The sequence below is a fragment of the Gymnoscopelus microlampas genome, assembly GCF_963454915.1.
Source record: "Gymnoscopelus microlampas genome assembly, chromosome: 18".
Classification (NCBI taxonomy): Eukaryota; Metazoa; Chordata; class Actinopteri; order Myctophiformes; family Myctophidae; genus Gymnoscopelus; species Gymnoscopelus microlampas.
This window is the reverse complement of record NC_139955.1, coordinates 34,445,352-34,467,913: the sequence shown is the minus strand read 5'-3', so window position 1 is coordinate 34,467,913 and position 22,562 is coordinate 34,445,352. Positions and strand designations below refer to the sequence as shown.

Sequence of the window (22,562 nt, the reverse complement as noted above, 5' to 3'; positions counted from 1 at the left end):
TAAACTAATTAGGAAAATGTTTACTGAGGTAATAAATCAATTGAGAAGTAGGGTCATTTTCTCAGTCTTCAACTGACTGTTGCCAGCTGCTGGCCATGCGAGAGAATGCAGGTTAAAAGGTGCAGGACAACATTCAACCACTAGATGTCACTCCACTGCATATCACAGCAACTCAGTATGCCATGAGAGAGAATGCAGGTTTAAAGATGCAGGACAACATTCAACCACTAGATGTCCCTCTCCACTGCATATCACAACAACTCAGTATGCCATGAGAGAGAATGCAGGTTTAAAGATGCCGGACAACATTCAACCACTAGATGTCCCTCTCCACTGCATATCACAACAATTCAGTGGCATAAGCCTTAAGTCATAATGTTCCTTTCCTTATTTAGGCCATGTGGTCAACCATGAAAAAGTTACTTTTCGTTCCCACTACTTTTACAATGCATTTTTGCGTTAATTACACCCTTGTGGACTTTAGGTTAAAAGTTCTCCACAAAACACCCTGCAGTTTTTGGTCACGAGCCATAAATGAAAGTGAATTACAAAAAAAACAAAATCTTATGGTGATTGTTTTGCTTATAAATGTATTAATATTCATTTTGACAACACAAAATCTCTCTCGAACTGTCATTTATAAATATGTGTACATATACTCAATTTAAACCATGAAATATAACAAAGCTTTAAAATAAACACTTCAACTTCAGTGAATCATTATTGCACATTGTACATTTTGCTCAACACATGTTTCATACATTAACAATGTCAGAACCTACTGTGTAGGTGCCCCGCCCCCAAATTTTTCCAATAATGCAAAAAATGGACAATACTAGAATAGGTGCATTACAGCTCAGAATGAGTACACAATATGGTATACTACAATATGTATTATATATGTTAATGTCACAGCATGTCTCATGAGTAGATCAGAAACCCCCAACCACCCCCCTTATAAAATTGGATGATTCTACCGTACAACTCAAACTCAGCCCCAAATTTGTTGTACAATTATGTGTTCACCTTGGGGAAACTGAATCCATTCTCTTTGGGACCAAACATTCCCTCAGTAAGATGAAGGTAAATGACTTCAAGGTCAAAGTCGATGACACAATCATCAATAGCAAAGAAGAGATTACCTATTTGGGATGTATTCTTGACAAATACCTGACAGGTGAAAGCATGGCAACAAAGGTGGTCAAAAGAGTAAACCAGAGAACCAGATTTTGTCGACCCTCAGGCCCCCAGGACCCTCTCAGGGTCCCTGATTCTGCCCCTTTTTGACTATGCTTGCTCCTCTTGGTAATCCAACACCTCAGTGTCACTGAAGACTAATCTTCAAACCTCTCAAAACAAACTGATTCGACTACTTCTCGGACTGGGGCCCATGACCCACCTCTCTCCCACTCATTTTGCCAGCCTAGGCTGGCTCAGGGTGGAAGACAGGGTTAAACAACAAAAAATGGCACTGGTCTTCAAAATTGTAAATGCAGATTTGCCCGAAATGCCCCCTATACCTGCATATCTGTCTAAATACCTAAACAACAATCTGGTACCACCCAACCATAAAACAAAGATGGGCAAATTCTCCTTCTACAGCACGGCCACCAAGGTATGGAATAGTCTAACCCCATCCCTCAAAAAATGCAGTTCGCTGGGCTCATTTAAAACAGCCCTAAAAACTCATCTTTCTGGAGGCCAAAAGAGGAGGTAGTACCAGTTTCCCGGTAGATAGACCCCCCCCCCCTTTTTTTTTTTTTTTTTTACATATATTTAGTTTTTTGTCTTTGTTTTTCATGCTTTTTTCTTTTTTCTTTTTTGTACATAGTGTTATTTTTTCTCTGTATTTTTGTGTTGATATTTGAACTGTTTGGTTGCTACTATATATGTCTATGAAATGAATACCAAGGACCCCAACCGAAACAAGTCCGCAAGGACTTTTTTGGACGGACCTTTTAGACAAAAGTATTATAAATGTAATTGTGATATTTTACATTCTTTTTGCCTAATACAATTTTCAATCAATCAATCAATGTTATTGTCACATAATGTCTCATCAGTAGATATGAAATCACCCACGTCCCTATCTCAACCCCACCCCTTCTCACCCCACCTTGCCCAACCCCATCTCAACACAACTCACCTCACTCTCACTCTCTACCTCACCCCATCTCACCCCACCTGAGCCTCCCTCACTACACCCCACTCCATCTCAGCTCACCTCAAGGTGGGGTGGACTCTACCAGGATGTTTTTACATGTACAATCTTGCTGCACAGGAATATGAATCTTTAGTCATCAAGAGCCCTGATACTGATGTTTTGATGTGATCCATCGGCTAATCTTCCAAGAGTCTAGTCGACATAAAAACATAACATTACAGCATACAATAATAATAAAAAAACAACAACCAAGTATTACAGTATAGACGTCACACACACACACACACACACACACACACACACACACACACACACACACACACACACACACACACACACACACACACACACACACACACACACACACACACACACACACACACACACACACACACACACACACACACACACACACAGACCACTGACAGCACAATCATTTCATACAAATATTTCTTGCTATGCCTTGGGCCTTCCGCACCTCCCACCGGTGCCCATGGTGGTGGACTATGCATGTCCAATTGTGGCAGTAATTGATGCCTGCAGTCAGCTTTACCAGGTGTTATCAGCTCTTGGCACCAGTGTGTGTTCAGCACTTATTGTGATCCATACCTTCTCAGGTTGTGACTCTACCAGCGCCTTTCATGGCAAAGATATTTTCTTGTGATAAAGCGGAATACCTGACTGCGTTTATAAAATCAATCTAGCAGTTTTAACCTGGACCAGTCTACCCAACACTGTCACACCCCCCAGTCATATTGTGACTTAGAGAACAAGCGTCAACATGTGAGTTGAAGGGGGGACCATTAAGGCCCATGTTGACTTTTCGGGGACTTCGGCACTCTAGGAATGTGGAAGTCCAGTTTTTTCTTTTTAAAGATTTCTTTTGGGGCTCTTTATGCCTTTATTGACAGGAAACGGGGAGAGAGAGATAGGGAGTGACACGCAGCAAAGGCCGTCGGGATCGGGACTCGAACCCACAACTCGCTGTCAGGCTACATTGGAGCCTAGTTGCCGGGACCGGTCCGGGGCAAGGAAGTCCAGTTTTTGACGGTCCGACAAAAAAAAAACACAGTTGTCCCAAAAAGTCACAATATACCTTTTGGGGGTGAGACAGAAGTACTTGTGTACTACATGTATGGCCAAAATGTGAACAATGCAAGATGCAAAGAAATCTGCCTGGCATCCTCGGCTTTGCCATAAGGACGACTTCACCGATTCTCAACCTATTTTCATATAATTGGTCCTCTCTAATGCTCATGAGAAAATTGTAAAATCTACTGGGTCTGTTTCATCAGAGGGCTGAAGAAAACCCGCCTACCAGTGACATCATTGTTAGGTGAGTTTTTTTGTTTTTTTTTTCAAACAAGTTTTCAATTTTTTATTTTTATTTTTATTAACACAAGAACATAGAACTTCCATCATAGCATGCTAACTTTCCGGGAATAGAAAGCCTACAGTTTTTTTTCTGTTAGCTTGGATTCCCCAACGGTGATGTCACTGGTAGGCGGGATTCTGAACTTTCCACAGCCCTCCTCTGAGACACAGACCAAGTAGGAAAAAATTGTACCATTATATTATAATGAGTATTAGTGAGGACCAATTATATTAAGATTAGATTAGATTAGATTAGATTAGATTAGATGTCCTTTCCAAAAGGGACAGTGTTTTGCTCGGGTCATACACCAAAATTAAATAGCCAGCAAAGTACTTTGATTCTATAGAAGGTAAGCTAATTCTAAATGTAATAGTGTCTTTAAAAGAAGGCAATGTCCCCTGTATGCTTTCATGTGTGTGTGCATGTATGTATGTCCATGGAAGCTATATTAGCACACAAGTCCAGCTCATCCAGGTGCCTGCCTTCATGTGTGCACACACGCATATTCATGAAGGGCATTAGCAAGTCCAGTTCGACCAGGTGAGGTAAATCAGGTATTAGGGGGTTTGTGTTTATCAAGGAGCATAATGGCAAAGGGGATGAAACTGACACTGCCCTTTGCCTTCTTGAATAGAGAGGCCCCATAGATAGGTTGATAGATAGATAGGTTGACAATGGGTGAAGTCGTCCTATAAGTATTTACAGTATGTCCCCAACTTGTGGTGCCCTGTAGGCCTACCAACACTGCAAAAGGGCAAACTACTAAGCAAGCAGCAATAATGAGACATTCGCTGAAAGGTATAATGTGTGCCCCTTCACCGGTTGCCAGTTGGCAACGGATAGCACATTGAGGATGGGGAGTTACGTGGATGACAGAATGTCTACAAATCATGCCCGTGAAAGTGTGTTGCAGGTGACAGGTTGACAAAAATATGTTCCTGTATGTCTGCAAGACACACACAACACACACAAAAGCATTGCCACGCACAGCTCCAATGTGATCAGATCTACTAATGAGAGTCTTCCTTTTGCATTTGCCATGAAAAGCACTGGGTAGAGTCACAACTTGAGAAGGTATGGATCCCAATACGTGCTGAACACACACTGGTGCCAAGAGCTGATAACACCTGCTAAAGCTGACAGCAGGCTTAAATCAACCACTGCCAGTATCAGTATCAGGGCTCTTGATGACCATATTCCTGTGCAGCAGATTGTACATGTACGAACACCCTGGTGGGGTCCACCCCACCCTCCCTTGAGGTGGGTGAGGTGAGGTGGGGTGGGGTGGGGTGGGGAGTTAAGGCTCAGGTGGGGCAAGGTGGGGTGAGATGGGGTGGCTGCATATGATTGTACAGCATATTTTGGGCTGAGTTGTAACATAGAATCATCCAATTTTGTGAGGGGATCTGATCTACTCATGAGACATGCTGTGACATTAACACATTGTTGTATTGTCATAAATATTGTATTCTATAGTATACCATATTATGTAATGCATCTATTCTAGTATTGTCCATTATTAGATTTTTTGGAGGTGGGCAGCAAACTGCCATTTGGGGCCAAAGTGTTTTTAAAAAATCCTCTCATTACACAGTAGGTTCTGACATTTGTAATGTATGAAACAAGTGTTTTGAGCAAAATATAACATGCGTAATGTTTAATTTTGTTGGGTGCCAATCACTCAAGCGTTGCTATATTTCAAGGTCTACATTCACCTTTGAGTATACTAATGCATCAATACTTGTCTCATATGTTAGGTACACATATAAATGACAGTTTGAGAGAGATTGTGTGCTGTCAAAATGAATATCAAGAAATCTACAAACAAAATCAGCAGCATAAGATTGTTTTGGAATTCACATGTATGGCTTGTGACAAAAAAGGAAAAAACTGCAGGATATTTTCAGAGAACTTTCAAACCAAAGTCCACACGGGTATTGTCTATGCAAAAATGCATGTGGGAATGGAATTCATTTCCTTGGTACTTTTTCTTGGTTCATGACACAGCCTAATTTCCCTGAGTCCTGTTTAAGAGGTAGCACTCATGCAGTTTGAAGCAAGACTGTGATGGTCTTGTTGATCTACTGATGTGTCACTCTTTGCACTTTATGTCTAACCTAACCTAATGTTGGCCTACATACATACCTGCTGCTTATTATACTATTTGTATATTGATTGATTGATGTACTTTATTTAGTAAGACATGAGAACAGTACATGACAGTACATAATAGTACATGGAAGTACAAATTCGCAATACAAGGTCTACTAAACTGGATAGCTCAGTTAAGCACTTAGCTTGTTTAAGATGAGATCCCCATGTACACAAATCATGATGACATATAAGAGACAGACAGATATACACACTACTATACAGAATGTCATACAATCAGTTTACAGGTTACTGGTATGAAGAGTGAAAAATATGTACAAAAGAAGAAAGAGAGAGGGGGGGGGGTAGGTTAGGTTAGGACACGGGGTAGGTTAGGACTTGGACAGGGGCAATTTTTGGCATTTTTGGCCATTTTTGAGGGGCCATTATATATATTTGATTTTGATTTTTCTCCTGGCTCTCTTTGCCGCCACCCCTCCCCCCTGAGTGAACATTCAGCAAAAATAGCCAATCTACAAGCTCACAAGTTGGTGGTTCCCAAATCAGTCTTGGTGGTTTGCAGAGACTGTGTTCTATCTTACAGATCATTTATACACAAATACATGTACATTTTTATCAATCAAATCAATCAACCAATCAATACAAAAAATGATGAATTAATTGGTTTATTCACACACACACACACACACACACACACACACACACACACACACACACACACACACACACACACACACACACACACACACACACACACACACACACACACACACACACAGTTGGCAGTGTGTAGCTCATGGTTTGTAATTGTATGTCATTGTAATTGTAATTTAGCACCTTCAGGATTTCTTGTTTTTCAATACCAGTAACCTGTAAGCTGATTGTATGATGTTCTGCATTGTAGTGTATATGTGTCTGTCTTCTTAAATGTCATCATGATTTGAGTGCGTGGGGATCTCATTTGAAATAAGCCGTTGTGCTTTTATGGGCGATCCAGTTTAGAGGACCTTGTATTGTTAACTGTACTTCCATGTACATTTTCCATGTCTTTCTAAACAAAGTACTTCAATCAATCACTTCAATTCAATCAATCATGTATTGTATGCAGAAAGGTTTCGACCACCAAAAGTGGACCTATCACTACCATCTAGTGGTCTGTTGCTGGAATATCACCCTTTTGCTGACGCCTTGTGCTCTTTCATATTCATTACTGACCAGTGACGTGTCTGTCTGTGTAACCGTCAGTGTCACATAATACCGCCGCTGGCTCAACTAGTTACAACACGGATACCTGCTTAATCCTATATATAGATAGATGTTTAGGTAAACAACCGCTGTGTCCTGCTCGTTCCTAGAAGACGATCAAATCACAGTCCTTCGGATGAAGAAGAAGCACTTTTTCGCGCAGCAGCCATAGCAGTAACAATAATAATGGCAACCGTTACAGAAGACGTCAGACTGACACATTATCAAAGCTTTTTGTGCGTCGGTTTCGCCGGATTCTTCAGCAAAACCGTCACGTCGCCTCTGGAGGTGGTGAAGATCAAGAGCCAGGTGGGCACCTTTCACTGCAAGAGGGGCTTTTGGCAGAGTTTTGTGCTCATCTGCCAGAACGAGGGACTCAGAGGACTGTGGAAGGGAAATGTGGTCTCCTGTCTCCGATTGTTTCCTTACAGCGCGGTTCACGTGGCAACGTACAAAAAGTAAGTGAATGAGAGTCTCAATGTATTAATAACCGTGGTAATACTGTGATGGTCTGTATGACACGTTTATTAAAACATATATATAAATATTAATGTGTAGCATGGGGGACACATTCAAACTGTTAACCACTGGAAAAGGGAAAGCTGTACTGTATTACCACGTTTATTAAAAAAATACATACATACAAAAATACATAATACATAGAAATATTAAACATGTGTAGCCTGTGGGACACATTCAAACCGTTTGTTTATCTACTGGAAAAGAAAGCTGCAGTCTGTCTGCAGCTAATATTCTTATGTTGTTAGAAAGTCAGCTGAAAAAGTGGATAATGTTTGAAAAATCACTTTGAACATGCGACTGCATGATGCTTATTAAGTTATTGTGTCCTATTTGGACTAGGGAAATGTATGATGTACTTTATATAACTCATATTATTAGCAACCGCTGACAGCTACAGTACAAAACAACATACTTCCTGTTTTATGGTATGTGTCACGCCTTCACTTTTGGACCAATCAGAACGCTGGATGTGCTCGGACGATTTTGGTGTCAGGGCAGAATAGAGCGTGACAGCTATTGATCGTAAACAGCCTATATAATCAGGGATTATAAATAATAGAATGAGGTGTAACACTTGTCATCTGATACTATGCTATAAATTGAGTAGTTTTCGCTGTAGCCCACGTCAACAGATAGCACGTGTAGCCTAGTAAACAACACCCACCACCCCACCCACTCTGCAAATGATTGTTCTGTTCTGTACACAATGTTCCTGAAGGGAGAGAGCACTTCTGTTTATGAGTATCTATCCCACACGTGGCCTGGATCATATAATTAGATGGTTGATTAGCATACTAATGAATAATAATAATGACCTTTTAGTTTTGTTGATCCTGCTTTTCAGATACCCAAGGCACTAAATGTGCTTTCTGGATGCATTGTCAGCAAACAAATAATGATTTTATTTTATTTTATTTTATAATGAAATTAAACAGCTGCGGCAAGTTCATTAGTGTACAGTTAGCAATATTTAGTTTGGCACCACCCCACCCCGAACCCACACACATGCCTGAATCCCTCGGCTGTCCCTGCCGACGCCCCACACCCCACACCCCCCACCCTGGGAGTCGCTGCTGATATCCCTGCCTAAAATCTCCAGTCATGACCCGGCCGACTCCCTGCCTGAAAGTCTGCTGCTGTCAGTCCCTGCCGACGCCTGAAACCCCCGGCCTTCTGTGCTGATGCCCCGCCGGAAAACCTCTGACCTCCCGCCTGAAACCCCCGATCTTCTCTGCTTATGTCCCGTCGGAAAACCTCTGACCCTCATGCCTGAAACCCCCGATCTTCTCTGCTTATACCCCGCCGGAAAACCTCTGACCCTCATGCCTGAAACCCCCGATCTTCTCTGCTGGATGCCCTGCAGCCTGCAAACCTCTTGACCCCCTGCCCGAGACCCCCATCCAATACAAAACAGATAGTACCTCTCGCTACCACCACATCCTGCGGAGTCAGCTTCACTGTACAGGCCTGAACACACAAAGGTTTTTTTTCCGGGCAATTGGGCCACCAAGAGGTGTCTGTGCCTGTTGGTGGTAGTCAGGTTTTATTAGTGGAGCCCGAACACCTGATGCATTACGTTGAATCAGTGGCGTGAAGAGGAAAAGCTTTTCACTCCCTTTTGCCCCTAAAAAAATACATTATGTGTGAACCGGTAAAAAATGATTTGACCGCACACATCGAGAGAGAGAAAGATGGTGATGGAGTGAGGGAAAGTAATGTATGTGAGCGAGCGAGAGAGAGACATTTCATAAAATGTGCATATTTTATGCACTAATTTGGGTGGGAAGGGGATACAAGTCAACTTTATACATAATTCATAACAGTAAAGGGAGTTATGTCTCACGCAGGCGCAACACAGTGGCAGTCAGCTGACAGTCAGCTGTAGTCTGTGCAGTGTGTGTGTGTGTGTGTGTGTGTGTGTGTGTGTGTGTGTGTGTGTGTGTGTGTGTGTGTGTGTGTGTGTGTGTGTGTGTGTGTGTGTGTGTGTGTGTGTGTGTGTGTGTGTGTGTGTGTGTGTGTGTGTGTGTGTGTGTGTGTGTGTGTGTGTGTGTGTGTGTGGAGCTACTTTTACCCAAGAGACGTGACGTCACCCGATCTCAACTCCTGACATAGTCACAGTTATGTCAGGACAAGACAGCTTGGTCTGTTCACAGGCATGAAATTAGGCTGATTTCGTAGTTTGTTCTCTTGTTTAGGTTAAAAACTATGCACAGCAGATTAAAACATGGCAAACTAGTAAGCAATGCAGCTAATACAATGAATTATGGGTGTGTTAGATATGCCTATAGAGCCGTGGTGGGTGTGCCAATTTAAATTGCAAGTATAGTCAACTGCATTGTCAAAGCACATTGACAGACACACCTAAATCTTTTTAATCTGAACTGGAAAACAGCAAAATCAGCCCCAGGCTTTTTAAAGTAAATCAGGCCCATTATAGTGAGACACATTCCATACATTCCACATTCCACTGCTGCACGGGCGCCACCTCTCGGCCTTCCCCCATATAGCCTCGCTTCACACCACGACCACAACCCACTACCACACAATGATCAGCTGTTAAAGGACCATAGTGTCACTACTGTACATGTCATTTTCTATTGCCAGCATCAGCCACACAGTTAAAATAAACCTCAACATTTTTTCACAAAATTGCAACAATTTTTTAGACATTGTCAATGTGTTTGTTTACATTTTGTGAGAGCTACTGATGTATGCATTGCATACACAAACATAAAAGCCGGCAGTGGCTCAGGAGGTAGAGCGGCCACTTGGGAAAGGGAAGGTTCCCTGGTTTGTTCCCCGGCTTCCCCTGAGTTATTGTCAAAGTGTCCTTGAGCAAGACACTGAACCCCAAACTGCTCCCGATGAGCAGGTTGGTGCCTTGCCTGGTTTCCTCTGCCATCGGTGTGTCAATGTAATACATTTAGTACAAAAAGGCAGTAAGGCACTATATAAATGCACCATTCACCATTTGTAACATGACTGTATGATTGTCTCTTTCCCGTCTTCTGAGTGTTTATGTATTTTCTTCCTTCCATCTCCAGGATAGTCCACCTGCACATGGATAAGTTGGGCTACGTATCTCAGTGGAGGGCCATATTTGCTGGAAGTGTGGCAGGCATAGCGGCCGCCCTGGCAACGTACCCTCTGGAGGTGGCAGAGACAAGACTGATCGTTCAGAACTGCAGGGAGCCCACATATGTTGGCGTGGTTCACACTCTCTCAAAGATCTACCGGGGCGAAGGACTTCTGGCACTTTATAGGGGCTTCTCTCTCACAGTCTTAGGTAAACATTGCACATGCATTTGTTTACAAATGGTGATCCTCCTAAGGTTGTGGCATCAGTGTACCCAGTGGTGGAAAAAGTACTCACTTTCTTTACTTAAGTAAAAGTTATCAATACTGCAATGTAGAAATACTCAGTTAAAAGTAAAAGTCCGGAATTGTAATTCTTCTTTACTTGAGTAAACGTACAAAAGTATCAAAATGGTATTAAAATGTACTTAAAGTAGAACGGATTATGCAGAATGTCCTATTTCAAGTTTTCAAATGTATAAAGAATCTTTTGAAAATAGCAGATCTACAAGCTCACAATGCGTGGCATCGCGACGCATTGTGAGCTTGTAGATCGGCTATTTTCAAATGGTCGAAATGTATATAGGGCTGAAGTGGTTGATGTATGTTGTGTAATAATGATAATCTAAATATACAAAGTAACTAGTAACTAAAGTTTCCAAATAATTGTAGTGGAGTAAAAAGTACAATATTTGGCTCTGAGATGTAGTGGAGTAGTAAAGTAAAAGAAAAAAAGTAAAGTAAGAAAATACCTCAAAATTGTACTTGTGTACAGTACTTGAGTAGATGTACTTAGATACTTTCCACCACTGGTGATAAAGATAATATTGATTCAAGGTTGACTGTTCCATCGCTTTTATTTGCAACCTGCATTTTCTTTCTCTACAGGCGCATTCCCGTTTTCTGCCGGGTGCTGTGCTGTCTACATGAACCTGGATAAGCTGTGGCAGCAGCCTCTTGTCCGTTTAACTTCACTCCAGAACTTTATGATTGGCTGTCTTGCTGCGGGAGTGGCACAAACCTTGTCCTACCCATTTGAAACTGTCAAAAGGAAGATGCAAGTAAGTTTACTATTGGTACTAGTGATCTTGTTCATTGCATTTAGGCTAGCTCAGGTCCAGTTTACTAAGAAACCTAGAGAAAAACCTAGAGAAACCTTCCCAATTTCTCAATGTGGTTACATTTTGAAAAGTAGTGAAGTTAGATGGGTTTCAATTTCAGAAAATGTAATGAATACTACCCCATGAAAATGATTATCTCCATCAGGAGATAATGTGTGTCTGCACACGCGCATGCATGCGTCTGTCTTCCCGCAGCTAATCTTACAAACTACTTGGTGGATCAGTGTCATATTTCTCGTGCATGCTATATACAGTATATATATGTATGTAGCACCAGCACACACACACACACACACACACACGCACCCGTGGGAGTATAATGCAAGGTGTTACTGATGAAGAATTTGCATGCACAGCGAGTCCTCCCTCGATAAGCACTGGTTAAAATGTATTCTGTTGTGTCCTCGTCTGTACTCACTGACAGCACACATGGGGAACAATAGGTCTTCAAAGGGCAGAATACTACATCCGGTTTTATCAGCCTATTATTAGCTACAGTACCACAAGGTTCAATAGCAGCTGAGAATGCAAATGTACTCTTTGGTCTTCTGAAGCTATAGATAGCCAGTAACTATCACACGGTCGGCTAGTTTGGAGTCACTTGTTTCCAGTATATCAAATAACAAAACTACTTTCAGATATGATAGTTACTACAATGATACATTCACTCATATCTATATAACTTATAGCCTTATCCACAGTTCCTCTGTCATCAAGGGGTCAGAGTTAAGTGTCAGTGAGAAGAAATAGACAATAGAAACGCAATCTTTGTAGAAGTTAGTACATTAACCTAGGTATTGTTTAACTGATTCGTTTGCTTAGCATTCCTCTCTAAACTTTGGTGTTCCTTGGCGAAGACCCACGACTGACCGTGTTCTTCCTTTAAGTGATTGTTAATTTTAAGACTGATTCATTTATCTGTGGTGTTTGTAGCTATGCTTAACAAAAGGTCATACAGTGTGATTGTAAAACTCAGTAACAGAATGATGCTATTTCCAGCAAAAAAAAGTCATGTGATACCAGTTTTTATCTGTTCTGCCCCCCCATTTCTAATCTATTCTATTCTATTCGGCGCTACGAATATTACCCATTCCTTAGCAGAGTGTAATATGCTAGGCTATTAGGCCACTGGTGGTCATCATTATCCATTGAAATATTTTGTATTCTCTTTGTGGTGGTTCATAACTATCACAAATTTGAATGTTCTTAAGTTATATTGTTAGATCTACCCACATAAAAATAGAAAAAGAAAACAATAATCATGGTATCTTCCTGTTGTTAAAAGCACATATTAACTTTTGCATTACTGGAGCCAGAAACTTACATTTTCCTTCATGGCATTGATGTAATACACCGAGTTTGTCACGATCACATCTGCCATGAATCCCACTATACTTATTTAATCTGTCTTCTTTTAATGTGCCACCTTATTGGAATTTGGTTTATTAGATACCTCATGACACTTTACTGACTCACTTTTATTCTCTTCTCAGGCGCAGAGTGCCCGGCTGCCCCATTTAGGTGGGGTTGATGTCCATTTCAGAGGAATGATGGACTGTTTTAGACAGGTGATAAAAAACAAGGGCATCTTTGCACTTTGGAGTGGCTTTACTGCCAATGCAATAAAGGTACGGCTTGACTTACGGTATATTTTAGCTATAAATTGCTACACTGTACGTTGTTTGTTTATTCATGTTAAGCAAGACACCACTATACCCATGGCTGTTCATATCATTAGTGTGAGCTTGACGTCTTATGACTCGGCTCAAGCTTTGTCATATGTTACACACAAGCGAAAAGGAACTGATATACAATGAAAGCGCAGGGACAACACATGCATCAAAATCGTACTTTGTCTGTTTTTTCATTTACTGCTTTCTATAGTTTTAGCAATTTTCGCGATATTTTTTACAGTGGGCGGCGGCATTCTGTCCGGTGCCATTCTGTCCGGTGCCTAAATATGCTTTTTTTACTCAATAAAAAAGGTCCTGTGGTCTTTGATGGCCAGATGTAAGTTATTGGGGTCTAGAAGAGCTACTGTAAATAATAATAAAGAAACGCTGGGTTATTTTGTAAAAAAAGACATATTTAGCCACCAGACAGAATGCCCCCGCCCACTGTTAACTCTCATCTTTTATTTACTTTAATTACAATCTAAAACATAAACCTTGGTTGTAAAAAAACTAAGTTGTCCTTTAAATAATTACAACCTCTGTTCCAGACAGCAAACTCAGCTGAATGACACGTTTAGCTGAGTTCAAGGGGCGTCGCATTGTTAGCTTGAAATGTATTTTAGCCAAGAGACAAGGCAATTGAGTATAAATTAGACATGTGGGTGTGGGGAAGGGGTTTGGAAAGCAATGCTCTACGTGTAATTCATACAGGTATGCCACAAGCTATCTATTTCTGGACTGGTATAGCATGCTCTGTTCTGTTATTCCACCTCCAAATGTCATTTGATGGCAGTTGTATGGACCCCAACTAGTGAAAATAGCAGATGTACAAGCTCACAACAACGCGTCTCATCAATTTGCGCTGCGTTGTGAGGTTGTAGAGCTGCTATCTTCACTACTTCAAGTATTTTTTTCTCCCTAAATATGGAATTTCTTGTCATGAAATTATTTTGAAAAATGTTTGAATTAATGAATTCATGAAAAATTTAAATAACTATAATTAAAAACAAAATGTAGGAAATAAAAAACAAGGGTCTGCGACCCACAAATGTGTCCCGACCCAGTGTTTGGGAAACAGTGTTCTAATGTCTACCCTTCCTTCACAGATTGTTCCCTACTCTGGCCTTCTCTTTACCTGCTTTGAGATGTGCAAGCAGGTGTGCCTTTACCGCAACGGGTACATTGTTTCGCCGCTGAGCTACAAACGCAAACCAGGGGTAGACCAAAGCCTGAGGCCTTACGAGTTGGAAGAGGGGAAGCGCTATGTGAAAAACAGGAGCTTTCGGACACAGGAGTCATCTTGGTGACACGGCGCGAGAAATCAGTCTTCTACGGAATAAACGTACTCCTCACCTCACTGGTGAATATTTTTAAAGACATGGACTGGCCAAATGGGCCTTGAATCTTTACTAGCTTCTATGGCAGAAGCTAGTGTCAGTCATAATCCTATTCTCCTGAATTTCGGCTTTCATGTGTTCATGGCAATGATGTTGTTGACTACTATCATGTTTTTCTATCATCAAAGCTCTACCTCTATCACAACAGTTATTCTTCTGACAGTATTATGTCTCCATGTATTAATAATCTTGGTCTGACCATGGCCCTACATGGTACAAAGCACAAACTTTAATGTATTATTTTTTCTTATTTTTCTTAATATGTCTGTAACTACTATTTGTATTTTAACCATAGTAACATGGTTTGCTACATGGTTGTAATGTGCCTTGGGTGTTATTATTATTTTATATTTTTGTAGAGTTTTTAGAATAGCACAACGTAGCCTTAATCCAGAAGAGGAGACTGATAATTTTATGAGGTTATAATGCAGTAGGCTAGAAAAACATATCAATCTAAAGTCAAGGTGCTGGACAAACACCAGTTCAACAGTAAAATAAATAAAGTCTGCACACCAGTTCACAGCTCCACTTTTTATTTCTGCTATTCAATGTTTCGATCACAAGATCTTCAACAGGAAAATATCTTGTGATCGGAATGTTGAGTAGCGATAAAAAAAAGTGGAGATGAGAACCGGTGTGCATACTTTATTTATATTACTAAAATACTGTAACATGTGTTAGGCTGTTAGGCTCCCTAACATTAGTAGCCTGACATTCAGGCTGATGTTAAAATGAATGAACGAATGTAGAACAGTAATTGTTCACATTTCATGTTGCTGCTTCATGTTTCACCTGTACAAACACTGAAATTGTTATGTGTTGTTTTAAAAAGATCATCATGCTGGTGAAAAATACATTTCAATATGTTACATTGATTCTTGCCTGTCAAAATAGCATTGTGGGGTTCTAATAAACCATCGCATTGCATTGTTGTGAGACTTGTTTTCTTGGGTCCATGGTCACTAAGACTATAATTTTGTTGCCAAATACCAATACCGTTCTTTTTTTATTGTTTTAAAAACGTTTTAAAATAGTGAAAATAGCAGATGTACAAGCTCTCAACGTGTTGCACATTGTGAGCTTGTAGATCTGCTATTTTCACTTATTTTGTGTGACACACTTGTATGATGAAGTAGCTAGGGCATTAATTTACTAAAAAACATGTAAAAGTTGAAATATGGGAGTTACAAGGGTTCTGCCCGACAGCAGTACTCATACCACCATAGCATTTACCCCCAAATCATTTGTCTGACACCTATGATCCAACATTTTACACCTGTTCAAAGTCACTAATCCTAACTAATCCTATCTGAAGTACTGTACACTAGTGTTGCATTTCCAACTGTACAATGGTTCAAATGCATTTTTGCTTTTACACCTCTCAAAATATGTGACAGGTTAAATATTTTTCACAGGTTAATTGGGTTCTTAGCTTTGATTAGTCTGTTCATTTCAGCATGTACAATTTGATTAAGTCATGATTTGGCCTACCAATTGTGAGAAACTGAAGATTGGAGGTCATCTCACATTAACTGGAGCATGACCTTTCCTTACTAGGTCTCTGGGACCCTTGGGGGCTCAGCTGCATAAAGCTGACATTTATTTGACATGACCTTGATTGATCCAGTTCAGAACATGACATAAATAAACCCAAATATTTAATATAATGGTATCCTCCAATTCTCAAACCGCAAAACAAGTATGAATAGGTTGTGTGGGGCGGCAATTGCCAATCCCAAATTTGCTATTATTTGCCTGACTTGAGAGTCATGAGGAAGACGCCAAATCGGAGTCCCAAGGACACATTATCCCCGCCCACAACTTCACCAGCTGCACCAATTGCGTTTGAGAGTCACCAGCTGCGCCAATTAAATTTGAGTGTGAGGCTGACGTTTTTTTCCTCGAGTCCAGACTGCTTAAAACCCTCTGTCAAAGTTGGCAGAGTTCACTTCACCTCTGTCGGCATACCCCACCGGTCGTGAGTCCTTCGGTTGAACGGGAAGACACTTGACAACATCTTCTTCTCCTTTTCGGTTTTGACAACATCTGAAAATGAATGAGACGGTCGTTTCTTTCGCCAAGGACTTCTTGGCTGGTGGTATTTCCGCTGCCATCTCCAAAACAGCTGTTGCTCCCATTGAGAGGGTGAAGCTTCTTCTCCAGGTTAGTAGCAGTGGTGGAAAAAGTACTCGCATGTTTTGCTTAAGTAATAGTATCAATACTACATTTTAGAAATACTGTTAGAAGCAAAGGTATTGGTATCAAAATATACTTAAAGTAAAACTACTCATTATACAGACTGTCCTATTTCACAAGTTTCCAAATGTATAAAATGCATACAAATCTTTTGAAAATGGCAGATCTACAAGCTCATAACATCGTAATCTACAAAGTAACTGAAGTTTTCAAATTGTAATGGAGTAGAAGTAAAGGCACCTAAAATTGGAAATACTCTAGTAAAGTAAAAATACCTCAAGTACTTGAGTAAATGTACTTGGTTACTTTACACCATTGGTTAGTAGGCAAGGGGGGCAGTCAAACTTTTCTTGCCCCTGCAGTTAATTGGCATGAGCAGTCAATTAGCAGCACCTGGGCTGTAATTTGATAATAATTGACACCTGTCTGTTGTGGTGGTCTTAAAAGTGACTGTAATCAACCACTTATTTGTAGGCTATAGCACATTTCATATACCTAACACAGAAAAGGATAATTTAAAAAGAAGGGCAAACATTTTTTAAAGATGTATAAAAAACAGGCCAATAATGAGCAGTAGTGTTGACTAATAGTATTTTTTTCGCATTGATTGTGTCAAATGACCAAGGTCAAAGTGGTAGCAGCAAGTCTCCATGTTGTTTGAAAGTTTGCCAGTTTGTAGAGGGGCAAAGTCTGTGTAATCTATGCATGGTGCAGCCAGGCTCAAATCACAAGTAGGAGGTGGGGCTGTGAATTGGTGAATGGATGCCATGAACGTTTAGTAGTAGTAGTAGGCCAAAACTTGAGTCTTCCAGACAGCCTTACACCACACAACTGTCTATAAGAATTGCTTTGACCCATCATATTTAAATTGTTATATTTTGGGAGTTGTCACAGTTCAAACTTCTAATGTTGAGGTTTGAATTGTGATTCCTAAAATGTGATAAAAAAATCTATGACCCTTGAATACTAGGCTGGTTGAAACAGCCCAGTTGTAAAAAAAATGACTAATGCTGAAAAATACTTTTGCTTTTATTACAGGTACAACATGCCAGCAAACAGATCTCAGTTGACAAGCAGTACAAGGGCATCGTTGACACATTCGTTCGTCTCCCAAAGGAACAGGGCTTCCTATCATTCTGGAGAGGAAACCTGGCTAACGTCATCAGATATTTCCCTACCCAGGCTCTCAACTTTGCGTTCAAGGATAAGTACAAGAACATTTTCCTTGATGGCGTGGACAAGCACAAGCAGTTCTGGAGGTACTTCGCCGGCAACCTGGCTTCCGGTGGTGCTGCTGGTGCCACCTCCCTCTGCTTTGTCTACCCCCTTGATTTCGCCAGAACGCGCCTGGCCGCTGACGTTGGCAAAAGCGGAGCACGTGAATTCAAAGGCCTCAACGACTGCTTGGTGAAGATCTTCAAGTCTGATGGCTTCAAGGGCCTGTACCAGGGCTTCAGTGTGTCTGTGCAGGGTATCATCATCTACAGAGCTGCCTACTTTGGTGTTTATGACACAGCCAAGGGTAAGTTCAAGTTATTTATTGGCAAGATGTACAGTAGGGTTTGGGTGCTTTCTTTGTGAATTCTTGAGAACTGCTTTAATCCTCTTGCGTCATTTTTCTGCAGGCATGCTGCCAGATCCCAAGAACACACACATTGTTGTCAGCTGGGCGATTGCTCAGACTGTGACTGCATGTGCCGGTTTCGTTTCCTACCCCTTCGATACCGTCCGCCGTCGTATGATGATGCAGTCCGGACGCAAAGGAGGTAAGTTAAATCTGACTAGAAAAGACAAAATGCTCACGCAAAGTTTGGCTCCAGTTTCCAAAGAATTTATTGCACCCACAAAGTGCCTATGTACACAGGCAGTTTGTGTGTGCAATACATTCTTTGGAAACCTGAGCCCAACGGTGTGCAAGCCTTTCTTTTGGCTATTCTAAGCTGTCTTGTTTTTTTTTGTTCAGCACCTGCCCAACTTCTGGGCTTAGATGTGTGTGTAAAAGTTGGCTCTGAAACATATGGTTGAGCTTTTTTAAATTTATAAAACCATGTGAGGTTGGAGGAGGTGTGACGTGTCTTTGTCTTTTCTAACCCCTCAGCGGACATCATGTACAGTGGCACCATGGACTGCTGGAGGAAGATTGCACGTGAAGAGGGTAGCAAGGCTTTCTTCAAGGGAGCCTGGTCTAATGTGCTCAGAGGCATGGGCGGTGCTTTTGTGCTGGTCTTGTACGACGAGCTGAAGAAAGTCCTCTAAATTATTTTGTATGTCCACTGTTCATGTTGTCTAACTGTAACATACCTTGTACATTTGGAAGGACTTAAAATGCTGCAATATTTATAGGGACCAGCTAGTATATTATTACTAGTTGTTCCGGGGAATCTGTTTTGAATTAGTTTCTTGGCCCATGTTTTTGTTTATTTTGTTGTTGCCCCTCACCAGAATGTCATTCCCTTAACACAGGAACCTTGTCAGGAAAAAGTTAATAAATAAAAGCAACCTACTGAGTGAATCTCCTGCCTGTAGCACTTTTGTTTTTAAGTGTGTAGCAGAGTAGCCCTAACTGAAACCCATTAGACTTCTGCTGGATGCATTGGGTAGTGTTTTCACTGTGTGCGCAGTCAGTGTTGCTGAGTGTTAAAAATTTGGTTTCAAATCCAGGTGACTACATGGGCATTGCTGCACTGGGTGGCATTTTGCCACACTTACTTATTCCTGGCTTCTTCAGCCTAGTTTCTTAATGAGGCAAACTTTCATTTCTTTCTTAAAATGACTCGAGCTAAGGAGTTGCTCCTTGTTTTGGGGCATGAGCCCATATCAGCTGCAAGGTTCAAATGCTGTTGACTTGCAACCAAGTGGTCCTTGCAGAAAATTGGTATGCATCTTTGCTAGTTTGAGGAGCTTTTTGTCTTTAACATCAATCATTGTGCATGTAAGAAGTTGAATAGAATAGTGGCGTGAATAATGTGCAGCAGAGACCGTCCAGGATTGCCTGCCTGCGCTGCTGTGGGTGGTTCCACATTTCTAAATATACTTTTATCTCCTGCTCTGACTTTAATCTGGTGTGATTAAGAAAGGACTTTAACCTTGAGCTGGTGGTGTGCTATATGCCCGCCTGAGTGACACCCGTTTTCAGTAAAGTGATTTTTAACAGTCATAGGACTTCTGTCGAGCAAGGAATCACGCTTTGATATTCATATGTTCTCAGAATGTAATCGACTGTAAAGGATGGCACTACGTGCTAGGTGACATTTGAGTGTCTGTCGACATGTCTGGACTGTCCTGCTCAGAGTGTGATGAAACACGACACATGATCACACCAGTTGTAAAGTAGCATGGGGATCTAGCCAAATGTCTGTCAACATGGACTAGAGGTGAGTATTCATGTCCTCTCTCAACTATCACAGGGGTCATAATCAAGCGCCATGATCCGACTTGTAGTAGCTGGCTATGAACCTCTTCCTGTCTCGTGACTAAGGATAGGTCCGTGATGACAACTCCCGAAGTGCTCTGCACAAAGTAATGGTTACACCTGACAGCGTATATACATCTACTCCAGCAAGCTTTTGTATTTGGAGAGTAGCATACAGTCCCACAGTGGAAGCAGTGTAGTTTGAAGATTTTTTTGGCATGTGAACTGACAATTAACACGACGGTTAAGAGGTTAAAGTGTACGTTTTTGGAATTTTAACCCATTAAGACCGGAGACCGATTCTACAAGTTCTGTCGGGTGGAAACCTCATGTCCAAAACTGCTACTTTTCAGGATTTAAATTCCAAAACTGCAAAAGGAGCAGATCTACAAGCTCAAAACACATCTCTTTGCGCTGCATTTCGAGCTTGTGAATCTGCTTATTTTGAGTGTGCCACTGTTGTGTGAAAGTTAGAATATGGAGGTAAGAGGTTTCTACCCGATGGCAACGATATGCCTTCCAAATCAAGAGTTTTCTGAAAAACTTATGTTGAGAGAGAGAGAGATATATATATATATATATATATATATATATATATATATATATATATATATATATAGCTAAAATGACAGATGCTTTATAATGGGTTAAGCCACATCATTGTAGTATTTTGCATGTTTCCAGGGATTTGAGCATGTAAGTAATACATCAATGTTTTAGAGCTTAACTTACTTTGGATGACTAAATTGATCGGAGATGTTACAAGATTGTTTGGGTGACTGAAAATATATGGGTCTCAGTTACCCTTTATTACTTGAGCAGTAGTTTATTACTCATTTTAGTTTAGAAAATCTCAAATTCAGGCAGAAACGGTCTGTCATATATGAAGCAAAAAGGTCACTGACTGCCAGCTGCCTAGAAATAAGTAACTCACTGTAGTATGATTTTGATCATGCTAGCTTGAAGCAATTGGAAATGTAAGGTACGACTGCTGGGCAATTAACCCATCATTTTGCATGTGATGATAATTAGAATAATACAGTACAAGCAAAATCAGTCAAACAAAGGGTAAATAAATATGACTGCTATTCTGTCAAATAAATAAAAAGAATCCAAGCAGAGACGGGCAACCTTTTGGGAACAAGCTTGTAGATCTACAGTAGATGCCCACCCTGGACCTAGGATATCAAATTGTTTGCCACAGACAAATTTTGGTTGTGAATGTAGTACATGTACATCATCTTTCAGGAAACTTTTGGGATTGGTTATATTAAAAAAAAATCCACAGGGAATGTTTCAGGAGTATCCTTTCAATTTAAAACTGAGAAGATGCTCATCGCCATCATCAAAAGCATTTTGTTAGAGATTCTATTTTATTTCATGTTGAATCATGTCATAACAGTACTGATAATCATACTCATGTTTATGTCAATTCGTTCTCACATCAGTAGTAGCCTGGGTGCGTGATAAAATCAGGTTGTTCCTTTTTAATATATTTGTAACATTTGATTCATGTCGATGTCCATGCACAGATAGCCTACAGTATGTGGTTCTGCAATAATGGGGCATTATTGAGGTTTTGGTATGACCTCATTGAATAGCTGCATAGACTAGAACAGCCACACTATGGGTGACAGATTGAGTATACATGAGTGGGAGTAGGTTTTGATGTTTTGCTCTAGTATATTAAAAGTTGAATCCATATTTACAATACTCATTCACAAAGACAAAGACCTGCTTTAAAGGTTTCTCTAAAATCTCCACGAGGGCAATTTATGTTATTTACTATCAAATATATTGTCTCACCTATAAAAACAATTATGTACATAATATTTCCCTACAAACTGTAATTACTCATTTCTTCCACAAGGTGGAACTGTGGGAATAATAACGAGTGAAGTTCCAGAGGTTAGAATTAAAGTCATAGTGGCGCGAAATTCACAGCCTTTACTTTTTAAAGACATCCCTATGAATCTGAATCTCTTGTAGGCTAGGATAAGCAAATTTTCAATCCCTTCATCATTAGAAGTCCACCAACTTTGAGAATTATAGTCTCAATATAAATTCATAAGGAATTGGGATTATGTAATGTATGTCTAATGGGTTTTATTATTATACAAAAGTTAAAAACGACTACAACATAAATAATTAAATGAATTCAAAAATAGTGATGAAAAAAAATCACTCAGACTTCCTTAGTACAAAGGAAGCATTTTTCCATGATTCTTTCCAGTCCATTCATACAGTATGTGTATGATAACATTTGGAAA

General features: G+C 40.5%; 2 protein-coding genes across 2 annotated transcripts; both read left to right on the top strand.

The window, feature by feature from the left end:
• The first annotated feature begins 6,885 nt into the window (after positions 1-6,885).
• On the top strand, positions 6,886-15,611 carry slc25a43 (solute carrier family 25 member 43). Its single transcript, XM_084085727.1, has 5 exons — positions 6,886-7,354; positions 10,463-10,704; positions 11,382-11,554; positions 13,108-13,242; positions 14,394-15,611. The coding sequence occupies exons 1-5, from the start codon at positions 7,083-7,085 to the stop codon at positions 14,592-14,594; spliced, it is 1,023 nt and encodes a 340-aa protein (XP_083941853.1). The 5' UTR covers positions 6,886-7,082; the 3' UTR covers positions 14,595-15,611.
• Positions 15,612-16,611: 1,000 nt separating this feature from the next.
• Positions 16,612-19,392, top strand: slc25a5 (solute carrier family 25 member 5). Its single transcript, XM_084085907.1, has 4 exons — positions 16,612-16,847; positions 17,919-18,402; positions 18,506-18,646; positions 18,979-19,392. The coding sequence occupies exons 1-4, from the start codon at positions 16,737-16,739 to the stop codon at positions 19,134-19,136; spliced, it is 894 nt and encodes a 297-aa protein (XP_083942033.1). The 5' UTR covers positions 16,612-16,736; the 3' UTR covers positions 19,137-19,392.
• Positions 19,393-22,562: the final 3,170 nt, after the last annotated feature.

Excerpts from the sequence above, each read along its gene's own strand:
- slc25a43 (XM_084085727.1), top strand. The coding sequence starts at position 7,083 with ATGGCAACCGTTACAGAAGACGTCAGACTGACACATTATCAAAGCTTT. Across the intron at positions 10,705-11,381 it reads CTTCTCTCTCACAGTCTTAG|GCGCATTCCCGTTTTCTGCC; the intron begins GTAAACATTGCA and ends CTTTCTCTACAG. Across the intron at positions 13,243-14,393 it reads TTACTGCCAATGCAATAAAG|ATTGTTCCCTACTCTGGCCT; the intron begins GTACGGCTTGAC and ends CTTCCTTCACAG.
- slc25a5 (XM_084085907.1), top strand. The coding sequence starts at position 16,737 with ATGAATGAGACGGTCGTTTCTTTCGCCAAGGACTTCTTGGCTGGTGGT. Across the intron at positions 18,403-18,505 it reads TGTTTATGACACAGCCAAGG|GCATGCTGCCAGATCCCAAG; the intron begins GTAAGTTCAAGT and ends ATTTTTCTGCAG. Across the intron at positions 18,647-18,978 it reads GCAGTCCGGACGCAAAGGAG|CGGACATCATGTACAGTGGC; the intron begins GTAAGTTAAATC and ends CTAACCCCTCAG.